This window comes from Hyperolius riggenbachi, chromosome 10, assembly GCF_040937935.1.
Source record: "Hyperolius riggenbachi isolate aHypRig1 chromosome 10, aHypRig1.pri, whole genome shotgun sequence".
Classification (NCBI taxonomy): Eukaryota; Metazoa; Chordata; class Amphibia; order Anura; family Hyperoliidae; genus Hyperolius; species Hyperolius riggenbachi.
The window spans coordinates 232,539,649-232,565,690 of NC_090655.1; the positions used below are offsets into that span (position 1 = coordinate 232,539,649).

Below are 26,042 nucleotides of genomic sequence, written 5' to 3' on the forward strand. Positions count from 1 at the left end.
CTCGGGGGCGGAGCTCCGCCCCCTCTTCGACTGTTAGACGGCGTAATCGCCGTCTATTTACATAGTACAGCGCTGCGATTAGCAGCAGTGCTGTACTGGGGAAAGCCGTGTGACACGGCTGTCCCCCTGGGGGACAAGAGAGCGATCAGCTCTCATAGGCAGAACCCTATGACAGCCGTTAGCATGATTGGCTGGGTGCAGGGAGGGAGGGAATAAAAAAAAAAAAAAAAAAGTATATTTTGTTAAAAAAAAAACAACAAAAAAAAAAAACGCAGATAAATATTTATACAAAAACAAACAACTTGGGGGCGATCAGACCCCAGCAACAGAGAGCTCTGTTGGTGGGGGGGAAAGGTGGGGGAAAATCACTTGTGTGCTGTGTTGTTCAGTCCTGCAGCTTGGCCTTAAAGCTGCAGTGGCCATTTTAGTTAAAATGTGCCTGGTCTTTAGGGGGGTTTACCACTGTGGTCCTCAAGTGGTTAATGATGGGGAAACCTTCTAGCTGTCTGACCCCTTTAATCTACTCGAGGAAATAAAATAACTGTGTAAACCAGTGGTCCATGTAGTGCTCATTTCTCACCTGTGTGGATGTCTGAATTGCATTCCTCCTCTTTAATTGTCCTGATCACGACACCATCCTCCATAGACTGCTGATCATTATCCACATATATCTCTTCTTCTTCCTCTTTAATCTTAATTTTCAAATAAGGATATTCTTCACACTAAAATCACAAAAATTACAATATCAAACAATACTGTCTGTAAGATCAGAGCACTATCCAATTCCTGATGTTGGGGAAAGCACATGTCAGAGGATGGGTGGCGGCATCTTTACTGCTGGCAAGGTGCATCACTGGGGGATGTTTGTTTGTTGTGAAGGAAACAGGAACACCACCTGGTCTCCCACAGTGCTTTGGCATCATAGTCTAGGCTAAACATCACTGGAAGGGCGGGGTTATACCAATATACAGCAAAATATAGATATAGAAAGTGTTTCTGATGCTGAACCCAGAATAAGTAATGTAAGAATGGGTATTCTGAATAATGTCCAACACTCTACTAAATGTCATGACAGTTCCTCTAGTGTGTGGGCATTGTAGCCTGGTGATGTTGGTTACGGCATGCTTACATTCAGGGTTTCTGTGCTCTGTGTAATAGTGTGCTTTAGCTGTACCTGAGCTCTCTGCTAGTGGCTGCCACCTTCTGTTTACAAAGAGGCTTGCTCTGTTTTATGTGTGTGTGGGGGGGGGGGGGGGCTCCAATTTGTGTGTAATGCTGGGCATACATGGTTAGATAGTTCTTATCAATTGAACCACTGATAGCTCGATTGATAAGATCCAACCTGTTCGATCACCGCGGCGGATCGATACCACGCTCGATCCCCGCGGGCGGACAATAGAAAAAAAACAAAGCGCTGATAAGAAGCACCTGTGGGGACGAGTGGAAATCGATCTGCGCGCACACACGGACGAGCGGTGACGCGCCGGCATCGAGGAGCTGGCTCAATACCGGCGCATAAACGAACCGTGTATGCCCAGCATAACTCCTTCTCCAACCACAGACAAGGAGGAGCCCCTTATGACATCATATTGATTAGCCAACCAGGGACAAGATATAGTGTGTGTGTGTGTGTGTGTGTGTGTGTGTGTGTGTGTGTGTGTGTGTGTGTGTGTGTGTGTGTGTGTGTGTGTGTGTGTGTGTGTGTGTGTGTGTGTGTGTGTGTGTGTGTGTGTGTGTGTGTGTGTGTGTGTGTGTGTGTGTATTGGTTTGCAAAAGTATTTGCCCCCCTTGAAGTTTTCCACATTTTGTCACATATACTGCCACAAACATGAACCAATTTTATTGGAATTCCACGTGAAAGACCAATACAAAGCAGTGTACAAATGAGAAGTGGAAGAAAACATACTTGATTCCAAACATTAAAAAAAAAATAATAACTGCAAAGTGGGGTGTGCGTAATTATTCAGCTCCCTGAATCAATACTTTGTAGCACCACCTTTTGCTGCAATTACACTTGCCAATCTTTTAGGGTATGTCTCTACCAGCTTGGCACAGCTAGAGATTGAAATCCTTGCCCATTCTTCTTTGCAAAACAGCTCCAGCTCAGTCAGATTAGATGGACAGCGTTTGTGAACAGCAGTTTTCAGATCTTGCCACAGATTCTCGATTGGATCTGGACTTTGACTGGGCCATTATAACACATGGATATGTTTTGTTATAAACCATTCCATTGTTGCCCTGGCTTTATGTTTAGGGTCGTTGTCCTGCTGAAAGATGAACCTCCGCCCCAGTCTCAAATCTTTTGCAGACTCCAAGAGGTTTTCTTCCAAGATTGCCCTGTATTTGGCTCGATCCATCTTCTCATCAACTCTGACCAGCTTCCCTGTCCCTGCTGAAGAGAAGTACCCCCAGAGCATGATGCTGCCACCACCATATTTGACAGTGGGGATGGTGTGTTCAGAGTGATATGCAGTGTTAGTTTTCCACCACACATAGCGTTTTGCATTTTTGCCAAAAAGTTCCATTTTGGTCTCATCTGACCAGAGCACCTGCTTCCACATGTTTGCTTGTTTGGCTTGGATTTAGATCTGGACTTTGACTGGGCCATTCTAAGATATGGATATGTTTTGTTTTAAACCATTCCATTGTTGCCCTGGCTTTATGTTTAGGATCGTTGTCCTGCTGGAAGGTGAACCTCTTCTCCAGTCTCAAGTTTTTTGCAGACTCCAAGAGGTTTTGCTCCAAGATTGCCCTGTATTTGGCTCCATCCATCTTCCTATCAACTTTGACCAGCTTCCCTGTCCCTGCTAAAGAGAAGCACCCCCAGAGCCTGATGCTACCACCACCATATTTGACAGTCAGGATGGTGTGTTCTGAGTGATGTGCAGTGTTAGTTTTCCACCACACATAGCGTTTTGCATTTTGGCCAAAAAGTTCCATTTTGGTCTCATCCGACCAGAGCACCTTCTTCCACATGTTTGCTGTGTTCCCCACATGGCTTGTGGCAAACTGCAAACGGGACTTCTTATGCTTTTCTGTTAACAATGGCTTTCTTCTTGTCACTCTTCCATAAGAGCCAACTTTGTGCAGTGCACAACTAATAGTTGTCCTATGGACAGATTCCCCCACCTGAGCTGTAGATCTCTGCAGCTCGTCTAGAGTCACCATGGGCCTCTTGACTGCATTTCTGATCAGCGCTCTCCTTGTTTGGCCTGAGAGTTTAGGTGGGCGGCCTTGCCTTGGTAGGTTTACAGTTGTGCCATACTCCTTCCATTTCTGAATGATCGCTTGAACAGTGCTCCATGGGATGTTCAAGGCTTTGAAAATCTTTTTTTGTAGCCCAAGCCTGCTTTAAATTTCTCAATAACTTTACCCCTGACCTGTCTGGTGTGTTCTTTGGACTTCATGGTGTTGTTGCTCCCAATATTCTCTTAGACAACCTCTGAGGCAGTCACAGAGCAGCTGTATTTGTACTGACATTAGATTACACACAGGTGCACTCTATTTAGTCATTAGCACTCATCTGGCAATGTCTATGGGCAACTGACTGCACTCAGACCAAAGTGGGCTGAATAAATACGCACACCCCACTTTGCAGTTATTTGTAAAAAATGTTTGGAATCATGTATGATTTTCGTTCCACTTCTCACGTGTACACCACTTTGTATTGGTCTTTAACGTGGAATCCCAATATGACAAAATATGGAAAACTTCAAGGGGGCTAAAACTTTTGCAAACCACTGTATGATAGATAGATAATAAGCTAAAAAGGTAGCCATACTCTGTGCAATTTTTTTGTCAGTTAGACATTCAAATGGACAAACTGTCTGATCGATCGTACAATGAAGTGGATTTAAACATTTGATATTAGATCGATATGAAGGACTAAAATCAATTGTAAGACTGAACCACAATTATGGTCTTTAGTCCGTCATAATATAACTGATCCTAATATCAATAGAAATTTCTGTTTTTCGTGAAAGCACAGTTCAGAGGATGGGTGCCGCCACCCATCCTCTGAACTGTGCTTTCACGAAAAACAGTGATGCACCTCGCCAGCAGTAAAGATGCCGCCATCTTTACTGCTGGCGAGGTGCATCACTATGGGATTTTTTGTTTGTTGTGAAGGAAGCAGGAACACCACCTGGTCTCCCACAGTGCTTTAGGGCAGAAGGCTGTGTGACATCATAGCCTAGGCTAGTTGAATAGTGTATGGCCAGCTATGGACAGATCATATAACCTATGAGAAGTGATTTTTTTTCAGACTGTGATACTCTCAATTCCACTTACCTGAGAATGTTCAGGAACGGTGTGTTCTTCCTGAGAATTAAGAGGACCTGTACATCTCTCTGATGTGTTTATGTCATTGGATCCATCTGTAGAAAACACATAGACTGACTGTCGCAGTTTATACAGATATTGGATTTTACTCCATTATTTCAGGTGTGTCTTAATGGAAAAGCGGGCCTGGACATTTCTAGGTTACAAAGCAATTTTCAAGGAATAACTTTATATGCATGTAAATAAACAGCTGAGAACAATACACCAGTCTTCAAACCTGACATCTACTGGTGATTGAGCTGATGCCCAGCTCTAGGGATAGCCCTAGGATCTGACTTCAAAGATGGTCTACCACAATAGGTTTGGAGAGGTCATAGGAATCTGTTAATATGTTGTGTACAATGACTATTCTTGCCACAGATAAACTATTCAGCTAACATCCATCCCCAACTGTTAAGTACATAGCCACTTGCTGGATGCCATGGAAGAGGGGTCTTCTTCACCTTATACATCAGGAGGAGCTACATTGGGATCCCTGGATCAGAAGGATGAGACATGAAAGGAGAAGGGCCCGAGCATGTGCGTATAATGAGATAGAGTAGATAGGATACCTCCCCATTCCCTTAGCTAGCACTTAAAGTGTACCTGAAATGAAAGCCATCTCAGGTACCCTACTTAACTGGGGCTTCCTTAGGCCCCTCCTTGAGGCTGCAGTACCACTGCACAGGCGCTGAAAGCTCCCAGGGCTGGGAGCTTGCCTGGCCGGGCCGCACATGCGCAACGAAGTATGACTCAGCCAGGCTTTTGGACACTACAGTATTGTGTGTGACAGGAGCCACCCGGGGACACAGTGAGGGAATAAGGAATCTCAAGGTGGCTTAAAGCGGACCCAAACCAAACATTTTTTTAATTCAAAATATTTAGTTGCACTACTCTGACACATAAAAAGATAAATAAACACTCCTTCAAGCCTATGCGCATTTCAGTGCATTTCAGTGCATGCTTTTCACCCTTCTCTTTTCATAACTAGGGTTATGCAGGTGGCAGCCATTAGCAATTCCTTGCTGGACACCATCTACTCCACCAATTTGCCGGACTCTGTCCCGGCAATATGAAAGGAAGAGAGGGGTTTCTCCAATAAATGTAAAATATTTTATATTTGTCATCATGCAGCTGAAAAAATGCTGCTATTTATTATTATAAATTAGAAAATAGATTTTATTTCTGATATCTTGTATTTTTAATTTAAGTCCACTTTAAGGAAGCACCAGGTAAGGATGGAACCTGAGATGGCTTCATCTCAAGTTCTATTTAATATGCCATAACTTTTACATTGATTTGTAAATAAACCTACCCTTGTTAATGAGATCAATAGGTCGGTCGTTAATAGGTAAGTAACAAAAGCTAGAGTACATTCTACACTGATTGAATACGTTGTTACTATATGTTTGGGGAGCATCTAGGTCAGGGATGTCAAACCAGTCCTACGAGGGCCGAGGTCCTCACACATTTTTGACACAGCTCAAATGAATTGATGGGTGTGAATTGGGAAAGATGTGGTCCATCAGGTAGAACACATTCCTATCTTTTTCAGTCCATCCTAAACACTGGCATGGATCTGGCCCTCCAGGCCTGGAGTTTGACACATGTGATCTAGGTAGACCCTCCATACTTCCGTCTCCTTTACAAAAAATTCATGTCTTCTCTTACCTGATGGTGAGAGGGGCGGTTGATCTTCCATCATGAGATTCTTGTAGAGATCCTTTTGTCCTTCTAGATACAGCCACTCCTGCATGGAGAAACAGGGGCATTCAGACATCTTATAGGAACCTGATACATACTGTACACACACACACATAGACTATGTCCCATAATTCCCAGCGCTGCTGACCTCTCCCATAACAAATTCTATCATCTTGTAAACAGCTCTTAACATCTTCTCACTTTTACCAAATATAGCTACGATGGTGGTCTACAGTTTTCCTCTCCCTGCACCATAAGGCTTCCCTGGTGGCGTTATTGTTCCCTTATCCTGTACTCTCCCTGTGCCCATTATATATATAGCAGAGTATATGCACTTCTGAAGTAATGCTTCTCTCACCTCCTCCGCTGGGCAAGGTGTGTCCTCCTCTCAGCCAGGTCAGCAGGAAGTGGAGGTTATCATGCCACCTCTCTTCACCCTCATGTCACCTCTTCTGATCCTCCCAGCCACTGTGCTCCCCCTTTCCCATATCACCTTTAACTCACACTCACCTCTCCTGCCAGTTACTGCGTCCCCCATGTCACCTCTCCAGACCCTCACCTTCCCACATCTTGCCTGTTCTCCCAGCCACTGTGTCTCAAGCCTTGTTCACATGTTAGATAAAAGGCGTGTGAAATGTTTGAAGAATGACAGATATCGCCATACTGGATGGCAATCATTATACAATATGTAGCCAAATAGAGTTAAACAACAATTATTAGCGACTGATAAAGTATATTGCCCGATCTGACTGGGAGTTCAATTCAGACAACTATCGGGCAGTTATCTAATGTCGGCCACTGTGTACAATGTCATTCAAACAAAGTCATTCCAGAGCATGTGCGCTTGTCGTGTGAAATGTCCCTTCCACTTGCATGTGTAGCATTCCAACAACATAATAATTGGAATATTGGTGTGTAAGAACAATGTCATTTAAACTACTTCTTGTTTCTTTTTGCTTGGTCATGTCATTTTAGCAATGTCACTTGTGTGTGCACCAACTTTAATCTAGAGTGCTCAACTCTCCTGAACTCCACCTATTCACTTCTTACCTCTCCTCCCATTAACTGCTGACCTTTTCTATACTATATCACCAAATTGTTGTTACACATCCTACACCCAATGTGTCTACCCTTCCCTGTGGCTGTATACATATCACTGCCCTGCTAACTTGTCCTATACAGCATCACCTTCACACCCATGCTTTACCCTAACACCCACCTGTATTATATTTATTATAGAAAGCAGAGCAACTAAACCAACCAGATGCATTTACAACTAATAAAAGGTAATAATAATAAGCAATACGCTGTAAATATCTGGCAGTAAGAATAGTTCCAGCCCTATCTTCAACAAGCTGCCCACTAAAGTGCATAAAGAAATTATCATAACATAGAGCCCCATCTCAAAGCTCCAAATGTTTGTAAATTACACTGAAAAAATACATTTACAAGATCTAAGGCACTACCTGACAATGAGTAATATAAATAGGCTACATGACAGTAGACCAGGTAGGGCAACATGGCAAAATACCTTTCACCTCCCTGCAGATCTATAACTGAACAGAGTGAGATGAGCTTTGTCCCATATATAGCCTCTGATGCTATGCTATTTACAGTTTGGATGGGATCTATATGAAAAGGATTGATTTTTGTACTCTTGTGCTAATAAGGTGAACTAAGTTTTCTATAGAAATATCTGGTCGTGGTACCCTCTAGTCACTCTCTCCCACGTCTGTGGAACTACAAATCCCAGCATATCCGACTGATACCTCTCTCTAGTTCTGCACTTCTAGTCCCAGCAATAGGGATCAGCAAATAACATTATTACCTGATCTGCTCTGCTGCCGATGCTACTTCCAGTCTCAGCAATGTCTCCTCTCTACTTCCTGTCCCTTCCCCCCTACCCTGCAACTTCCTGTCACTTCACCTCTAACCAGACACGTCCTGTCAGTAGCTCCGCCTTGTCCTGTATGTTAGGTCTGGAAAATGTGAAAACTGTGGTACAGTGTATATTGTAGCTCTGTAATGTAATACTATAATAATAATAATCCTATTCTTTACTAGCAAATGATTATCCGTATGGGCACAGGGCTGATATATAAATAATCATCTGCAGGCATAAGTAGGGTTGCTTTTGGGTGAAAAAATACCAGCTTGTGGGTGTGACCTGAGGGCGTGGTCTAAAAGTGGAAATGGCTTGTCACAGACTGAACAAAGGACAACTAATCTGAGAGGGCTATCAGGACTGCAATAATTATTTCCTTTTAAACAATGCACATTGCCTGCTGTCATGCTGAGCCTCTGCTTCTAATGCTAGGTACTCAGGATGAGATTTTCTGGCAGATTTACTGTCAGACCGATTATTTCCAACATGTCTGATCTGATTTACGATCGATTATCCATAGAAGTGAATGGATAATCACTCGGAAAACGATCAGAGATCAGATTGGACATGTTGAAAATAATCAATCTGACAGTAAATTTCGTTGTGTGTACCTAAGATAAAGGTGGCCATACATCTATCAACTTGGCGGCTGATCGACCACCCAATTTGATAATTATTATCGAATTGGATTAAAATCAGAGCCTCCAAGTTAATGCCTGATTGACGATGCCAGCAATTTCAAGCTGAGTACGTCGGTCGGACAAGCTGCAAGATGGTCAGATGCGCAGTGGTAATGGAGAGCGATATCGGGATGAGCTACTAATGCAGCAAAACTCCCGGTGCTGTCCGTCGCCAATGTCAAATGTGAATGTCCAAACCAACACCCCCCATGCCCACTGCACTATATTTACCTGTCCGTGCCCACCTCTAGCTCCGTCCTCCATCCGTACACATGCCCCATGTGGTTGCCAGCATGCACTTGGGCGTATGTGTGGCGTCACACTCATGACCACGTTACTCTGGCAACCATGTGGGTGCACGTGTATGAATGTAGCCTGGAGCCAGTGGCGGACACGGACAGGTAAAGCACCGGGGGGGGGGGCACATTGAACATTAGGGGGACAGCGTTGGGCCAGAGCGGCAGTGGATGCGGCGTCACAAAGCGGATTCCTGATCGGTTTCAGCCTGAACTCGATCGGGAATTAGTCTGCGATGTATGAGCAGCCTCATACTGAACCTCATACTGCACCTTCGCAGGACGTTCTCGTCAACGTGAACCCATACGAGCATGTGAACAGCCAGGGCTGCGCAGTGGCCAGCCACCAGAAACGAAACTTAGCTGCGGCAGGGGACCGGAGGATCAGTTTGACACAACGCGGGCACTAAACAGCTGCAGGGGGCTGGTCAACTCTTTTCCTTATGTTCACTTTAGGTACACTTTAAAGGGGACCCACACTCACAGTACCTAGGGATGCTCACCGCATTCCGCGGAATTAAGTTTTCCGCGATTCCGGCCCGGAATTTGGTGATTCGACAGAACGGATTTGCTATAGCGCTGTGGCCGAATTTCCGCGGAACGATGCGTAGTTCCGGCGGAATGCAGAATTTTGTTCGCCAATCACAAGAAAGCCCCTAGAAGAAGTTTAAACAACAGGATTAAGGATCATCTGGCAGAAAAAAACCTCCTTCTCCTAGCTCACATACATCGGCCAGGAATTTAACCCAGGTCAACTGCTTGGAAGGCAGCTATGCTCACACTATACCACCAACACTACATGCTGAAGCCAGCCTAGCATGTACCATTGTGATATACCCAAGAGAAAAATGAGCTTGCTTAGGGATTTGTAGGATGTCAAAAGCAAGCTCATACATACATTGGCCAGGAATCGAACCCAGGTCAAAATCAAACACTCTTTATTTTTTCTGGGGTTCATTTCACATATTTTTACCCACTGCTGTGAAAATAAAGTTTTACGGTGACAAAAAGACGGCAATGGGGTGTTTCATTTTCCTTTTGTATATTGCTGTTGCAATGTTTTCCCTTGTAGAGTTAGAGTAGGAGTTAAGTCTTCTGATTTTTTTATTTAGCGATCATTTCTTCTTTTCACAGAAGAGGTGGAACCTTCTGTCACATCACACTGCTGCCAGTCGCATCCTTCCCGGTGACACTCTAACCTCACATAAGGGGTACCAGGACAGGAACTGTGGAGAAGTCTCTCCAGTTCAGACAGTGAGTGGATATAACTGCTGGAGGCTAATAAGCTCCCAAAACCCTACTCAAAACTAAAACCTGTGTATTGAATGTCTCAAACCGGATGTGACTGATTAGTAGAGGATGGCAATAATAATTAGCTCACACGCGCCCCGCATGTTTGCTGCCGTATAGGAGGGCACGTGTGTGATGTCACATATGCGTCGGCAACCACGTCGGGTGTAGAGATAGGAAGTCTGGATCTTTTCAAGGATTCGGGTCATTCGAATCGGATCATTGAAAAGATCCGGATCTTTGATCCGAATCTTTGAATCATTTTACTAGGGAAGTAGACTGGGGGTGAAATGACTAGCAGGACAGGACTTTTCCTGCACTGTACATTCTGTTCAAACCTGGCTGCTAGTATAGCAAGCTATGTGTCAACTTCAGTGATATATTTTACCTTTAGTTCTGTTTTAAGACATGATATGTAGACTCCTGCAGGATGATAAGATAACCTTTCCCCACCTAAAAAGAAAGGTTTAGCAAGCAAGGGGCCTTATCCCCTTCAGAGTTAAAGGGAAGATCTGCGCAGACTATAAAAAACAAACTGCACTTACCTGGGGCTTCTTCCAGCTCCTGGTAGTCGATCGGTGCCCTCGCCGCAGCTGCTCTCCCTCCCGGCGTCCAGCGATGAAGAAGCCGACCTCGCCAGGTCGGTTTCCGGGTCGGCTTCATGTGCACTCCATGGTGCGGGTCACGTGGTGTAAGTGACGTCATCTGGTCTCTACTGTGCAAGCGCAGTAGTTCTACCCTTGCGCAGTAGAGACCCGATGATGTCCCTACACCACATGACCCCCCGCCGTGGAGCGCACAGAAGCTGACCTGGCAAGGTTGGCTCCTTCATCGCTGGACACCGAGAGGGAGAGGAGGTTTTGGAAATCTTTTTGTAGCCTAAGCCTGCTTTAAATTTCTCAATAACTTGATCCCTGACCTGTCTGGTGTGTTCTTTGGACTTCACGGTGTTGTTGCTCCCAATATTCTCTTAGACAACCTCTGAGGCCCTCACAGAGCAGCTGTATTTGTACTGACATTAGATTACACACAGGTGCACTCTATTTAGTCATTAGCACTCATCAGGCAATGTCTATAGGCAACTGACTGCACTCTGATCAAAGGAGGCCGAATAATTATGCACACCCCACTTTGCAGTTATTTATTTGTAAAAAATGTTTGGAATCATGTATGATTTTCGTTCCACTTCTCACATGTACACCACTTTGTATTGGTCTTTTATGTGGAATTCCAATAAAATTGATTCATGTTTGTGGCAGTAATATGCCAAAATGTGGAAAACTTCAAGGGGGCTGAATACTTTTGCAACCCACTGTATGTGTGTGTCTATGGGGGGGGGGGGGGGGGGACTACAGCTCCCAGTATGCCAAACCATATATGTGTGTGTATATACAGTGGTGTGAAAAACTATTTGCCCCCTTCCTGATTTCTTATTCTTTTGCATGTTTGTCACACTTAAATGTTTCTGCTCATCAAAAAACGTTAACTATTAGTCAAAGATAACATAATTGAACACAAAATGCAGTTTTAAATGATAATTTTTATTATTTAGTGAGAAAAACAAACTTAAAATCTACATGGCCCTGTGTGAAAAAGTGATTGCCCCCCTTGTTAAAAAATAACTTAACTGTGGTTTATCACACCTGAGTTCAATTTCTGTAGTCACCCCCAGGCCTGAATACTGCCACACCTGTTTCAATCAAGAAATCACTTAAATAGGAGCTATCTGACACAGAGAAGTAGACCAAAAGCACCTCAAAAGCTAGACATCATGCCAAGATCCAAAGAAATTCAGGAACAAATGAGAACAAAAGTACTGTAATTGAGATCTATCAGTCTGGTAAAGGTTATAAAGCCATTTCTAAAGCTTTGGGACTCCAGCGAACCACAGTGAGAGCCATTATCCACAAATGGCAAAAACATGGAACAGTGAAGAAACTTCCCAGGAGTGGCCGGCCGACCAAAATTACCCCAAGAACGCAGAGAAAACTCATCCGAGAGGCCACAAAAGACCCCAGGACAACATCTAAAGAACTGCAGGCCTCACTTGCCTCAATTAAGGTCAGTGTTCACGACTCCACCATAAGAAAGAGACTGGGCAAAAACGGCCTGCATGGCAGATATCCAAGGCGCAAACCACTTTTAAGCAAAAAGAACATTAAGGCTCGTCTCAATTTTGCTAAAAAACATCTCAATGATTGCCAAGGCTTTTGGGAAAATACCTTGTGGACCGAGGAGACAAAAGTTTAACTTTTTGGAAGGTGCGTGTCCCGTTACATCTGGCGTAGAAGTAACACAGCATTTCAGCAAAAGAACATCATACCAACAGTAAAATATGGTGGTGGTAGTGTGATCGTCTGGGGTTGTTTTGTTGCTTGCTGTGATAGATGGAACCATGAATTCTACTGTCTACCAAAAAATCCTAAAGGAGAATGTCCGGCCATCTGTTCGTCAACTCAAGCTGAAGCGATCTTGGGTGCTGCAGCAGGACAATGACCCAAAACACACCAGCAAATCCGCCTCTGAATGGCTGAAGAAAAACAATATGAAGACTTTGGAGTGGCCTAGTCAAAGTCCTGACCTAAAACCTATTGAGATGTTGTGGCATGACCTTAAAAAGGCGGTTCATGCTAGAAAACCCTCAAATAAAGCTGAATTACAACAATTCTGCAAAGATGAGTGGGCCAAAATTCTTCCAGAGCGCTGTAAAAGACTCATTGCAAGTTATCGCAAACGCTTGATTGCAGTTATTGCTGCTAAGGGTGGCCCAACCAGTTATTAGGTTCAGGGGGCAATTTATTTTTCACACAGGGCCATGTAGGTTTTGTGGGTTTTTTTCTCACTAAATAATAAAAACCATCATTCAAAACTGCATTTTGTGTTCAGTTATGTTAACTCTGACTAATAGTTAACGTTTTTTGATGAGCAGAAACATTTAAGTGTGACAAACATGCAAAAGAATAAGAAATCAGGAAGGGGGCAAATAGTTTTTCACACCACTGTGTGTATATATATATATATATGTATATATATATACACACATATATATATATATACACACATATATATATATATATGTGTGTGTGTGAATGATAGTGGCTGTGTGAGGACACATGGCCTGGCCAGCAGTGATAGTGGGCGTGTGAGACCAGGAGTTATTAACTTTGTATGTAACCAAAGAGCTGCCTCTACTGCTTATGCTGCTGTAACCTGATCCCTCACCCTCAGTGAGCTGGGAGGAGTTGCTTCTCTCACTCCTGAGTCCACTCTTCACAGCTCAGCAGAAGCTGCAGTTCCTCACTGTGAACCAAATCACTCCTTGTGATGATCCGGATGATTCGACTCACAAAGAAGATCCAGATCAAAGATCTGAATCGTTCATGATCCGGACCACACTAGCACTGGGGTGCATGTATGTGGATGGAGCCCGTGGCAGAAACAGACAAGTAAAGTGTACTGCGCGGGGCACATTGTACACAGGGGGGACATCGCCTGGGGTTCTGTTGCTTGTACTGATATCGCACACCATTACTGCTGGTAACATCTTGCAACATGTCCGATCAATACATGTGACCAATTTTGGCCCGAAATTGGTTGCATCATCGATTGGGCATGCTCTTGGTGCCACTGATTTTCATCCAATCTGATTATAATAATCGAATTGGATGGTCGATCAGTCACCAAGTCGCCTGATGTATGGCCACTTTAAGAATAGGAAATGGCTGGGTACCAAAACAAGGCCACCTATATCAAAGGAAGAGATCGCCATAGGGCACCTGGCTGAGCTCAGCTCAGCCTCTCTCCATAGGGGGTAATCAACCGTGAGCACACATGTTTAAATAAAATCCATTTCATATTTGGCTGATTTTAAGATACACCAGGCATTCACTATGGAAAGTGCAAAAGTGCACTGCTGAGACAATGGTGGAACCTTTTATGTATGCATGACTTGCGCCAGGTTATTATCTTTATAACACATGGTAGAAAATCTGTATTTGGTATTATTCTGATGGGCAAATTTAGCTGGTTATGGATCTAGGAATATGGGCAGCACGGTGGCGTAGTGGTTAGCGCTCTCGCCTTGCAGTGCTGGGTCCGGGGTTCGAATCCCAGCCACGTCAACCTCTGCAAGGAGTTTGTATGTTCTCCCCGTGTCTGCGTGGGTTTCCTCTGGGCACTCTGGTTTCCTCCCACACCCCAAAAACATACAGATAAGTTAATTGACTTCCCCCTAAATTGGCCCTATACTATTATTTATTTATTGTATTTATAAAGCACCAACATATTACGCAGCGCTGGACATTAGTTTAGGTTACAGACAATATTTAGGGGTGACATACAGCAAAATCACAATACAGGAATACAAGAAAGACCAGATCATGCAGCACAGTATGAGTACAAGATAATGCTTAGACAGTCACTGGATGGTAGCATGGGGATTAGGCAAGTTAGGTTCACTCAGATGCATAGCATGGGTTCACAGTAATGGAGGTGCATGATCAGGTAGGACACAAAAGGAGGAGGAGGACCCTGCCCAAAGGCGTACAATCCAGAGGGAGAGGTAAGGACACGAAAGGTAGGGGACCAGAGTTCAGATGTGGGTTTAGAGCACTTGTGAGGGGTAGTAGGCCAGAGTGAAAAGGTGAGTTTTGAGGGCCTTCTTCAAGATGTTGAAAGAGGGGGTTGCCCTAATGGGTGGAGGTAGGGAGTTCCATAGTGTTGGAGCAGCTCTTGAGAAGTCCCGGAGGCGTGCATGGGACTGGGTGATGGGGGGGGGGGGGGGGTGATGGTCAGGCGAAGCTCTATGATACATACAATACACTACACGATACATACATAGACATATGACTATGGTAGGGACTAGATTGTGAGCCCCTCTGAGGGACAGTTAAGGCTCGTACACACATCTGACGGAAGGCAACGATGGGTCCGTCGTCACCTCCCGCTGGGCGGGTTTTCTGCAGACAGTACAGCGTGTGTACAGTCTGTCGGTGGACTGATAAGGCTGTTTCTGAGCGATCCGCCCGTTGTTGCCTTACGTCAGACGTGTGTACGAGCCTTAAGTGACAAGACAAAATTGTGCAGAATCATTAACTCTCAGGAAGATAGTGTCATATTGCAACAGGATCTGGATAGGATGGCTATATGGGCACATACATGGCAGATGAAATTCAATGTTGACAAATGTAAGGTCATGCATTTTGGACGTACTAATGGTCTAGCACCATACAAAATAAATGGGATACAGTTGGGGACATCAAACTTGGAGAAGGACTTAGGAGTACTCATTGACAACAAGTTAAATAATCGTACTCAATGCCAAGCAGCTGCAGCTAAAGCTAACAAAGTTTTGGGATGCATTAAAAGGGAAATAAAAACTCGAGATGCTAGCATAATATTGCCCCTGTTTAACTCTCTAGTAAGGCCACATCTGGAATATGGAATTCAGTTCTGGGCACCACATTACAAAAAAGATATTGCAGTTTTAGAGCAGGTGCAGAGACGAGCAACAAAATTGATGCGTGGGATGGAAGGTCTCACTTATCGAGAAAGGTTAGATAAACTGGGTTTATTTAGTCTAGAGAAAAGACGCCTTAGAGGGGATCTAATTAACATGTATAAATACATCAGAGGGCAATATAATACCTTGGCGGATGAGCTTTTTGTCCCTAGGCCTTCTCAAAGGACTAGAGGACATGATCTGCGCATGGAGGAAAAATGTTTTAGCCATTTATTTAGGAAAGGGTTCTTTACAGTAAGAGTGATTAAGATGTGGAATGCATTGCCACAGGAAGTCGTTATGGCAAACTCTATACCTGCATTTAAAGGGGGCTTAGATGCTTTCCTTGCGTTGAAAGACATCCATGGCTACAATTACTAGGTAATGCCTAATGATGTTGATCCAGGGATTTTATCTGATTGCCATCTGGAGTCGGGAAGGAATTTTTCCCTTTAGGGGCTAATTGGACCATGCCTTGTAAGGGTTTTTTCGCCTTCCTCTGGATCAACAGGGATATGTGAGGGAGCAGGCTGGTGTTGTACTTTATACTGGTTGAACTCGATGGACGTATGTCTTTTTTCAACCAAAATAACTATGTAACTATGTAACTAAGACCACATACTCTGTAAAGCGCTGCGTAATATGTCAGCGCTATATAACTACATAAAATAAATAAATAATAATTACTGGGAGCGATGACCGAGATATTGCCTGATTATACAGTTATGATTATTTTTCTCAAGGCAAGCTAGGAATAAACCAGTCCCTACCACAGGGGCAGAACTCCAGTTCGGCCCTCCGAGCCTGGATCTTTAAAAGAAGCAAGTGAAAAAACTCTGCTGAACTGCCCCAGCTTTCCATAAGAACACTAGAGTCCACTAGAGTCCATAGGAGGACCACATTATACTTGGACTCTAATTGCTTAAAGTGAACCAGAGGTGAAAATAAGCTGATGAGATAAACAATGGTATTTATCCTCCTACTCCTAAAAACTACTTTGTTATAGAAATTTCCTGGATTTATTTTATATATAAACATTTAAAGTAAATTGAACATTTTATTTTCTGTGTTCAATGGTTGTCTATTTAGTGTTCCAAAGTTAAAATACAGAAGTTGTATTCTGCCAGGAAAACTTTTATGGCAGTTATTGTACTTATCAGTGAGGTTTACTATATTCCTGACACGAGAGAAGCTGTCACTCTTTCAGGCAGCAACATATTAATTAAAAAACAGCCTGGTTATTAATATGCTTTGTACTGTACATACACGTTTATCTCATGTCACATCTCGCCTCGGGTACATTTTAAGGTACTGTAACTAACAAAAGACCATAAATTGCTTGTAGCAATTATTTGTGTATGCACCCCTCTTGATCTGTTTTCTCAACTGAATCTCAGCTAGCCTGTTGTGTTTAAAGTCACATGAAGCGAGAGGGATATGGAGGCTGCCATATTTACTTCCTCCTAAACAATACCAGTTGTCTGGCTGATCCTCTTAATGTAACACCTTTACCCATAGACCGGGCATGGGCAAACTCGGCCCTCCAGCTGTTACGGAACTACAAGTCCCACAATGCATTTGCCTTTATGAGTCATGACTGTGGCTGTCAGACTCCTGCAGTGCATTGTGGGACTTGTAGTTCCTTAACAGCTGGAGGGCCAAGTTTTCCCATGCCTGCCATAGACCCTGAACAAGCATGCTCTGACTGAAGTTCACCTGGATTTGCTGCATGTTTGTTTCAGGTGTGTGATTCAGTCACAACTGATGCATGAAAGATCAGCAGGACAGCCAGGCAACTGGTATTGTTTAAAGTGGGAGTGTCAGCCATAAAATCAAATTCCATTTACCCACTGCTCTGGGTTTATTATGTAGTCTACATTAGTTTGTAAGTGGTGGTTGGGCTCCATCTGCAGCACTCAACAGTCACAGTTAATCAGAAACAACCAATTCCTTTAGATTCCAGATTGCACAATGACCTCAATTCACTAAGCATTACCACATTCGGCAATGCTGAAAACAGCTGAATTTACCGATCACCTTCCCTAATTTCAATTCACTAAACCTATTACTGCACAGAAATTTAGAATTACTGACTAGTGAGGTAAATTACCGACCTGTGCGATAAATGCTTCAGGAAATGTCAAGAAATTGCAATTTCCACATTCGGTAACCGGGGCAAAAAAGCGTTCAGTATTTTTTCTCCAGCTCATAGCAGCTGATAACTCACTCTTTCTGTGCAGTAGATTTGAGACAGACTTTAGGGAGAGCCAGGCAGCCAATAGGGAGAGCAACACAGCCCTGCTTATCATCCTGATTTGATGCAACAGGGTATCAGGTGGGTCAATCTCACAGAGCAGAGGAAGGTGACTTTTTTTATAAGGCTTTTCTGCATCCCTTTAGATGTGAAAAGCTGTAGTTATACAGAAGCACTCCCTCTGATGGTTGCAGCACATCTAAAGGGATGTCAGAGATGCACAGGACAGAATGCCCTGACTCATACACACAGCTTCCTGCCTCACCACTGACCTGATCCACAGCTGGTGAGTGACACTTAGCGAGCAGGGCTTAGTAAAATGAGGCATGTTTGTTTGGTAAATTACTGAACTTCTGCCTCAATTACTAAAAATCAGAAGATCTTTAGTAAATTTGGGAAAAAAAGTGTAAAATACTGAATGTGGTATTTTACCAACAAAATGATTTTACTGACCTGCCCTTAATGCATTGAGGTCAATGCCACAGCTTCTTCTTATAAAAGCAGAAAGCAATACATAGTGCAACTCCGTTTCAACAACAGTATCAGCACCCAGTGTCCCAGTACTGCCACCATACACCCTTCAATTGCTGGAATGCTCACCACGACAGATCAGCAAATAGAGCTCAGTGGCAGACTGCAATGACTCCAATTGCTAATCAGGTCTACTCCCAGGTTTAGGCTCACAGGATCATATAGAAAAACAATATAAACAAGAATAGCGTAATTGCATAATAAACTTGTGGCTAAAAGGAATACTGTAGGAAGGTCGGCGGGAAAATGAGTTGAACTTACCCGGGGCTTCTAATGGGCGTACGAGAGAGAACGGCGCCGGAGATTTGGGCGCAGGACACAGCCAGTATGTGGCTGATCCTGCTGCCGCACAAGTCCGGGCCGTGTTAATTACTATTCCCCCTCCAGGCCGACATGGATAGTGGGGGAATGAAATATTTCGGCTTTCAGCAATTGCTGGAAGCTGAATTATTGTTTTAAAAGCAACTTCAGGTCCGTCTTCTGACGGCGCTGAAGTTACTCCCTGTGCCTGCGATAGCCGTAGTTCCTATTACGGCCTATAGTGGCGCCGGCTGCGCCCAAGTCTCCTGCGCTGCTGCGCCCAAGTGTCCAGCGCTGGATTTACCGTGTTCGCCTAATGGTCCCCCGCAGACATCCTGTGTTGGCGCAGCCACTCCCCGATGCTCCGGCCCCACCTCCGGTTAACTTCTGGAATTTCAGACTTTAAAGTCTGAAAACCACTGCTCCTGCGTTGCCGTGTCCTCGCTCTCGCTGATGTCACCAGGAGCGTACTGCGCAGGCACAGACAATACTGGGCCTGCGCAGTACGCTTCTGGTGACATCAGTGGGAGCGAGGACACAGCCTTGCAGGCACAGTGGTTTTCAGACTTTAAAGTCTGAAATTCCAGAAGTGAACCGGAGGTGGGGCCGGAGCATCGGTGAGTGGCTGCGCCAACACAGGATGTCTGCAGGGGACCATTAGAAGCCCCGGGTAAGTTCAACTCATTTTACCCCGACCCCCCTACAGTATCCCTTTAAGCTCTTTCCTCATGTGATTTTAGTGTCTCACGTCAAACCACAAAGCGTGCCGCCACCAACGTGCATTAAGTTAAACCGCTCACTAGGTTTAAATGCTGACCAATGACAGACCAGCTAAATACGGAGAACGCAGGCACATACATTTAGCTTAAAAGTTATGTGCATATCAGAAAACGTTCCCAGACATCCACGCATAGAGTAAGTGTCCTCTCCTGTAGCACCCAAGCTCCACCCTACCAGTTTCGTCAGTGATGACTCTTCGGGGGTCCTTATTAGTGACTGGCAGCTATACATTGTACCATCACTTGTGTAACAACCTCACCTAGGTGCGTTTTATTCACATCCTATAATTACTGTCATGGCTGATGGCAAGGACAGTCATTTTATAGGGATAAGTAGGTAGTGCGGCCCTAATCCTTGTCCACTTGTGATAAGAAAACCCAAAGTAGTTTGCACTAGTAGAAGTAAAATCACACCCTGGGCCCCTATTCAATTCATTTTAAGATTTTTCCTTCCTAGGTGATTATTATCAATAAAATGCCGCAAACAAGCAAACATACTCAGAATAAGTTTGACAGTACTTTGTCACCTACTTTTTGGTACTCTTTTAATTGCAGATTGCTGAAAATGTATGTAAAACAGAAGATTAAACAATATCTCCTAGGAGAAAAATGGATTGAATAAAGGCCCAGAAGTAGATTCACTGATGACTTCTACTAATGTCAATTTAATATCGGCAACCCACCACCTTACCATAGGAGGTGAACATTGTCACAGCAGAAGGGACTGCATTCCCGATTATATGAGCCATCGGAGCAGTAAGTAAAGGGGCTACCTCACTTCTTGAACTGTGATTAAGCAATATTATTCCATTAATCTGAAGCTCCCCCTCCAGACGCACAATTAGTGCTTGAGCGATTATCACTGGAACAATTTATGGGGAGGAATTTAAAAAAAAATCAATCTATCAGAGTGGCACGCTCTACTAGAGGAGGTGTACATTGACACAGCAGGAGGGTAAAGCTGCCTACACATCTAACAATGTTGTGGCATGACTGACCATCTGATTCAATAATTCTGACGAATCAGATGAAAATTGGTGCCACAACAAGCAATTGGACCGATTTTGGCCCGAAATAGGTCGAATGTATTGATCGACCATGCTCCTCTCGCGCCAGACCGAGTGCTAGCAAGCGCCTGGCCTGTACAGGAGAGCAGCTGAAAGGCGGCAAATTCACCACCTGTCAGATGCCCATGTGAAAGGGGACTAACTGTGGATACATTTAAGAGTGATGTGCAGGTACTCTGCAGGAGAATGAGGGGATTCTTTCTCTATTACACATTCTTCATGCACATTCTGAACATGGATCAGGCCCTAAGCAATGTAACTGTGGGTACACGTAAGAGTGATGTGCAGGTACTCTGCAGGAGAATGAAGGGATTCTTCTTCTATCACACATTCTTCACCCATGACCTGAACCAGGTTTATAGGTAATAGACAACACCTCTGCATGCAATGTGTACAACATTCTCAGTAGATTCACAACTGCTCTGTAGGGGAGTGCATGTGTAGAGAATAGTAATACTGTGAACTTAAAGATCTGTGGTGATTTTACAGCACATTAAAATAAACATATTACTGTATAGCCCATTATTTCCCCTCTTCATTTCTCCTATTATTGACGCTCCCTGCTGCCAATAAATAACTTAATTCATAAAATATAATTTTTAAACCTTTGGGCAAGATGGCTGCAATGTAAAGTGTTTCCAGGTCAGTACACAGTCTCCCTGTACTGCTGTGCACAAGAGATGAGCTGAGCTGAAGCCACAAGAGGCAGATCTCCCTTCCCCTGCTGTCTGGAGCATGAAGAAAGGTCAGGGATGACTCATCAGATGACGTGCAGCAGGGTAAGGGGGAGGCAGGGAGGAATAGCTGCTAGACTGTCTGCCTCTTCCTGCAGCACAATATTCGACTAACTAGACGAATAATTAGAAAGGAGCAGGACAGAGACAACGCAGCTGTTTCTACATGAGACAGGGAAACAAACATTAGTACTCATGAAAGGAACATATCTCTTCATTTAAATTGCCTTTTAAAAAAGGGCCACAGAACCCCTTTAACCACTTCAGCCTACAGGGTTGAGATTTTTTTTACATCTGAGCAACTTTCACCTCCCATTCATTTGCCAATAACTTTAGCACTACTCATCACAATTAATTGATCTATATCTTGTTTTTATTAAAACTTGTATGTGGGTTTTTTTTTGGTGTGGGAGGTAAACAGAGGATTTTAAATGTTAAAAAATGTATCTATTCAATACAAAGTGTTTTTTGGTGTAGTTTGCAATTTGGCCACAAGAAGGCCATAGTAAAAAAGTCCTGGGAGCGATCGATCTCGCTCCCAGGAAGAAGTATGAAGACGGGGAACTTTTTGATCTCACAAAAGCCGCAGCTGAAGAGACACTGGGCTAACGGCCGGCAGCGGGAGCGCGCACGGGGGTGGGGTGGGGGTTGGGAGGGACGCGCGGGAGCACGTGCGACCCGCGGGAGTGTGCGCACCCTTACTGTACGAAAATTTTTGTCCAGTTAGGGTGAAGTGGTTAAAGGATACCTGGGGTGACATGTGACATGGTGAGATAGAGAGGAGTATATACAGTGCCTAGCATACAAATAACTACCGTATGTTGTGTTCCTTCTTTTCTTTCTCTGCCTGAAAGAGTTAAAATCAGGTGTGCAAGAGGCTGATTCAGTCAGGAAGTGACTACAGAGTGACCCTCACTGATAAGAAATTCCAACTATAAAACACTTTCCTAGCAGAAAATGGCTTCTGAGAGCAGGATAGAGACAAAAATGGTCAATAGTTCATAGATTTTAGCTCTAGAATACTTCAATGAATGTGTCATTGAGCAAAAAACAATAAGACAGTTAAAACTTAAAAAGTAGATTTAAACATAAAATAAAACTGTGGAATATCTTACAAAGTCATTTTTTAGGAGAAGGAAGATAGATACAATAATTTATTTGTATCATTTATTTTCGCCTCGGGTATCCGTTAATTTGTAGTCACCAACCCCAAAATGTAACAAATCAAATTACTGTAATTGATTTTATGAGCAAAGGGAATGCATACATTTGCATACAAAATTTGCATACACCTGCAGAATTATTTGCATCTCATTGACCATCCCTGCTAGTAACACAACTACGCATCAGGCTTTATTCTTATAGCAGAACTCAGGGAAGCACTTTCTCGCCAGTGTGAGCTCTCAAGTGTTTGGCAAGATGTGAATTCTGTGCAAAACATTTCCCACACTCAGGACAGGAATACAGCTTCTCTCCCGTATGAGACTTCACGTGTCTGACGAGGTGCGTTTTCTGTACAAAACATTTCCCACATTCAGAACAGGAGTATGGCTTCTCACCGACGTGAGTTCTACAATGTATGACAAGGTGGTACTTCTTTCCAAAACGTTTCCCACACTCAGTACAGGAATACAGCTTCTCCCCAGTGTGAGATTTTTCATGTCTGATAAGGTCTGATTTCTGTACAAAACATTTCCCACACTCAGAACAGGAATATGGTTTCTCGCCGGTATGGGATCTCTTGTGTAAGATAAGCTGTGATATGGTAACAAAGGATTTCTCACACTCCGTACAGGAATATGGTTTCTCACCGGTGTGAGTTCGGCGATGTAATACAAGGTGTGACTTTTCTCCAAAACATTTCCCACACTCAGGACATAAATATGGCTTCTCTCCTGTGTGAGATCTCTCGTGTCTTACAAGGTCTGATCTATTCACAAAACTATTTCCACAAATAGAACAGGGATATGGTTTTTCGCCTGTGTGTGTTCTCTCATGCCCAATAAGCTGTGATTTACGTACAAAACATTTCCCACACTCTGGACAAATAAATGGCTTCTCACCGGTGTGAGTTCTACGATGTAGAATAAGGTAGGACTTCCTCCCAAAATATTTCCCACACTCAGAGCAGGAATACGGCTTCTCGCCCGTGTGCATTGTTTGATGTCTGACAAGATGAGATTTAAATACAAAACATTTTCCACACTCAGTACAAGTATGTGGTTTTTCTCCAGTGTGGGATCTCTCGTGTCTGATAAGATTTGATTTCTGTACAAAACATTTCCCACACTCTGTACACGAATGTGGCTTCTCGCCAGTGTGAATAGTTCCATGCACTAGAAGGTGTGACTTCTTTATAAAACATTTGCCACACTCAGCACAGAAAAATCTATTTTTCTTCTGAGCTCCATCATGCGGTCTCACAGGGCTGGAGGTACAGGGGAAGCCTGAAGGAATATTTGGGGTTCTAAGTTTCCCGCTTGCAGAATCTTTTGTGATGACATCATCGTCCACTGTACAGTCTGGGGATACAGAGTCACAAGTATCTGGAGGGTTCTCGATGCCATGACTCTGCGCTACAAAAAAGAGAGATATCATCAGGTCCTGTTAGAGGCTTCTGAGGAGAGTAACAGTTAGGGCTGGTTGCAGTGGACATTTTGTGAAACCTAAAATAGACAGTGCAAATATTCCAACCTTGCCTGGAATTAAACAAATTAAATGTTCTGAGTAGCCCAATTTCAAGCTTCATACAATTGGAAATACATTTACATGCAAGGCAAACTTATTTGCATACCCTTGAAGTAAAAAGGGCATCCGAGATAGCTGCTAGTAGAATATCTGTAAAATTACAGATATTCTACTAGTTAATTCCAGTATAAAAGTATCAGTGACCCAACCTAACTTTACCCTAATACAGAGGCATCAAACTCAAATACAAAGTGGGTCAAAATTGAACACTGGGACCAAGTCCTGGGCCAACCTCAATGTATAGTGACCACCTATCACTTTCTACAGTTCCCTGGTGTCTAGTGATCTTACCTACCTCCCCTATACAGTTCCCTGGTGTCTAGTAGCCTTCTCCCTCCTTTATACAGTTCCTTGGTGTTTAGTGGTCCTCCCTCCCTCCAATATATAATTCCCTGGTGTCTAGTGACTCTGCTTCTTCCCCTATACAGTTCTCTGTTGTCTAGTGGCCCTACTCCCTCCCCTATACAGTCCCCTGGTGTCTAGTGACCTTACCTCCCTCCCCTATACAGTTCCCTCGTGTATAGTAGCCTTCTCCCTCCTTTATACAGTTCCTTGGTGTTTAGTGGTCCTCCCTCCCTCCAATATATCATTCCCTGGTGTCTAGTGACTCTGCATCCTCCCCTATACAGTTCTCTGGTGTCTAGTGGCCCTACTCCCTCCCCTATACAGTCCCCTGGTGTCTAGTGGTTCACCTCCTACCCCTAAACATAATGCAAAATAGGGAAACCACTCTGAGGACCAGATTTGGCCCATGGGCCAGCATTTGACATGCATGAATACATGCCCTAACACAAAGGGTTTCATTTACATCTTGTACCTTGCTTTTTGGAGATCTGTTTTACTTGATTGCGGTATATGGACATTTTTTGCTGTGAATTTATAGCGTGGTAGCAAGTCTTTTAACCCACATTTGCATATTGATGAGCATTATTCTGCACTTTCAGAATCATTATGGTTGACACGCTTTAGCATGATTTGTTCCCCTAGTGTTTTGCATGTCGCCCTGGGGTGATATTTTGTTATAATGGCATATTAACTGTGCATTTCGGTTTATGGATATGTAATCATCATTACAGATACCTTTTAGATGCCTTAAATTGATAAAGAGGCAGCATAAGTCTCCAAAATTTGAAACCATCTTGACTGCACATTATCATTAAAATGTAAGCATCAACTCTATTGCTTGATTTTGAATGGCTGCAAGAACGGAGGATGCAGAGTGGCGGAGAGGAACATTAAGCAGCGCAGGTTAATGAGAGGAGAGTGACCTTAGCACATGCTATGCTGCAGCAGGGCAGTGTAGCGTGCCCTTTTAGATGCCTTACCTTGATAAAGAGGCAGCATAAGTTGATTGGCCCACTCAAATGACAGGTAACCTATTGGGCCAAACAAAGCTCCGGTATCACGTCCTAGAAAGCCACTGTACCCACCGGGACTCAAGGCAGGACGAGTTGAGCAGCCGTTAGTTACAAGAAGCGTGCGTAAGTTACCAGTGCACGCAAAGCTGCACTACCACAGCATAGAATGCGCTGAGCTAGCGCTCCTCTCATTAAGCTGCACTGCTTTAGAGCATCGCAGCTTGATGAATCAAGCCCATTCTAACTAGGCGATACTAGCTTTTGGCACAAAGGGCCCGATTCATCAAACTGCACTGCTAAAGCAGCATAGCTTAATGTTGTGTAGTGAGCGCTATGCACACCTTACATAGCAGCGCCTGCTCTTAGGATCTTGAAATCAGACCAATTAAAGCAATTTGCAACTTGAGAATGGCGCAATTTATGGCTGGATACAAATGAAAGAGTTAAGGTGCCCATAGACATGACGATTGGGGCAGATTCAACAAAGAGACAAATTTATCTTTAATCAAATCTGATTAGAGATAAATGTATCTCTTGTCGAAGCTGCCCATCTACTACAGGCCGATTCCCGTCCGATTTCAGCATGAAATCTTCAG

The 26,042-nt window shown here is 43.8% G+C and overlaps 1 protein-coding gene across 1 annotated transcript in view; it reads right to left on the bottom strand.

Moving 5' to 3' along the window:
• Positions 1-26,042, bottom strand: part of LOC137536898 (zinc finger protein 585A-like) — a 44,381-nt gene that overhangs the window by 10,386 nt on the left and 7,953 nt on the right. Inside the window, exons 7-10 of the mRNA XM_068259078.1 lie at positions 22,715-23,916; positions 5,992-6,070; positions 4,291-4,376; positions 581-722 (exon numbers count right to left, since the gene is read on the bottom strand). Of these exons, the coding sequence (XP_068115179.1) occupies positions 581-722; positions 4,291-4,376; positions 5,992-6,070; positions 22,715-23,916 (1,509 nt within the window). The remainder of the gene's footprint in view (positions 1-580; positions 723-4,290; positions 4,377-5,991; positions 6,071-22,714; positions 23,917-26,042) is intronic.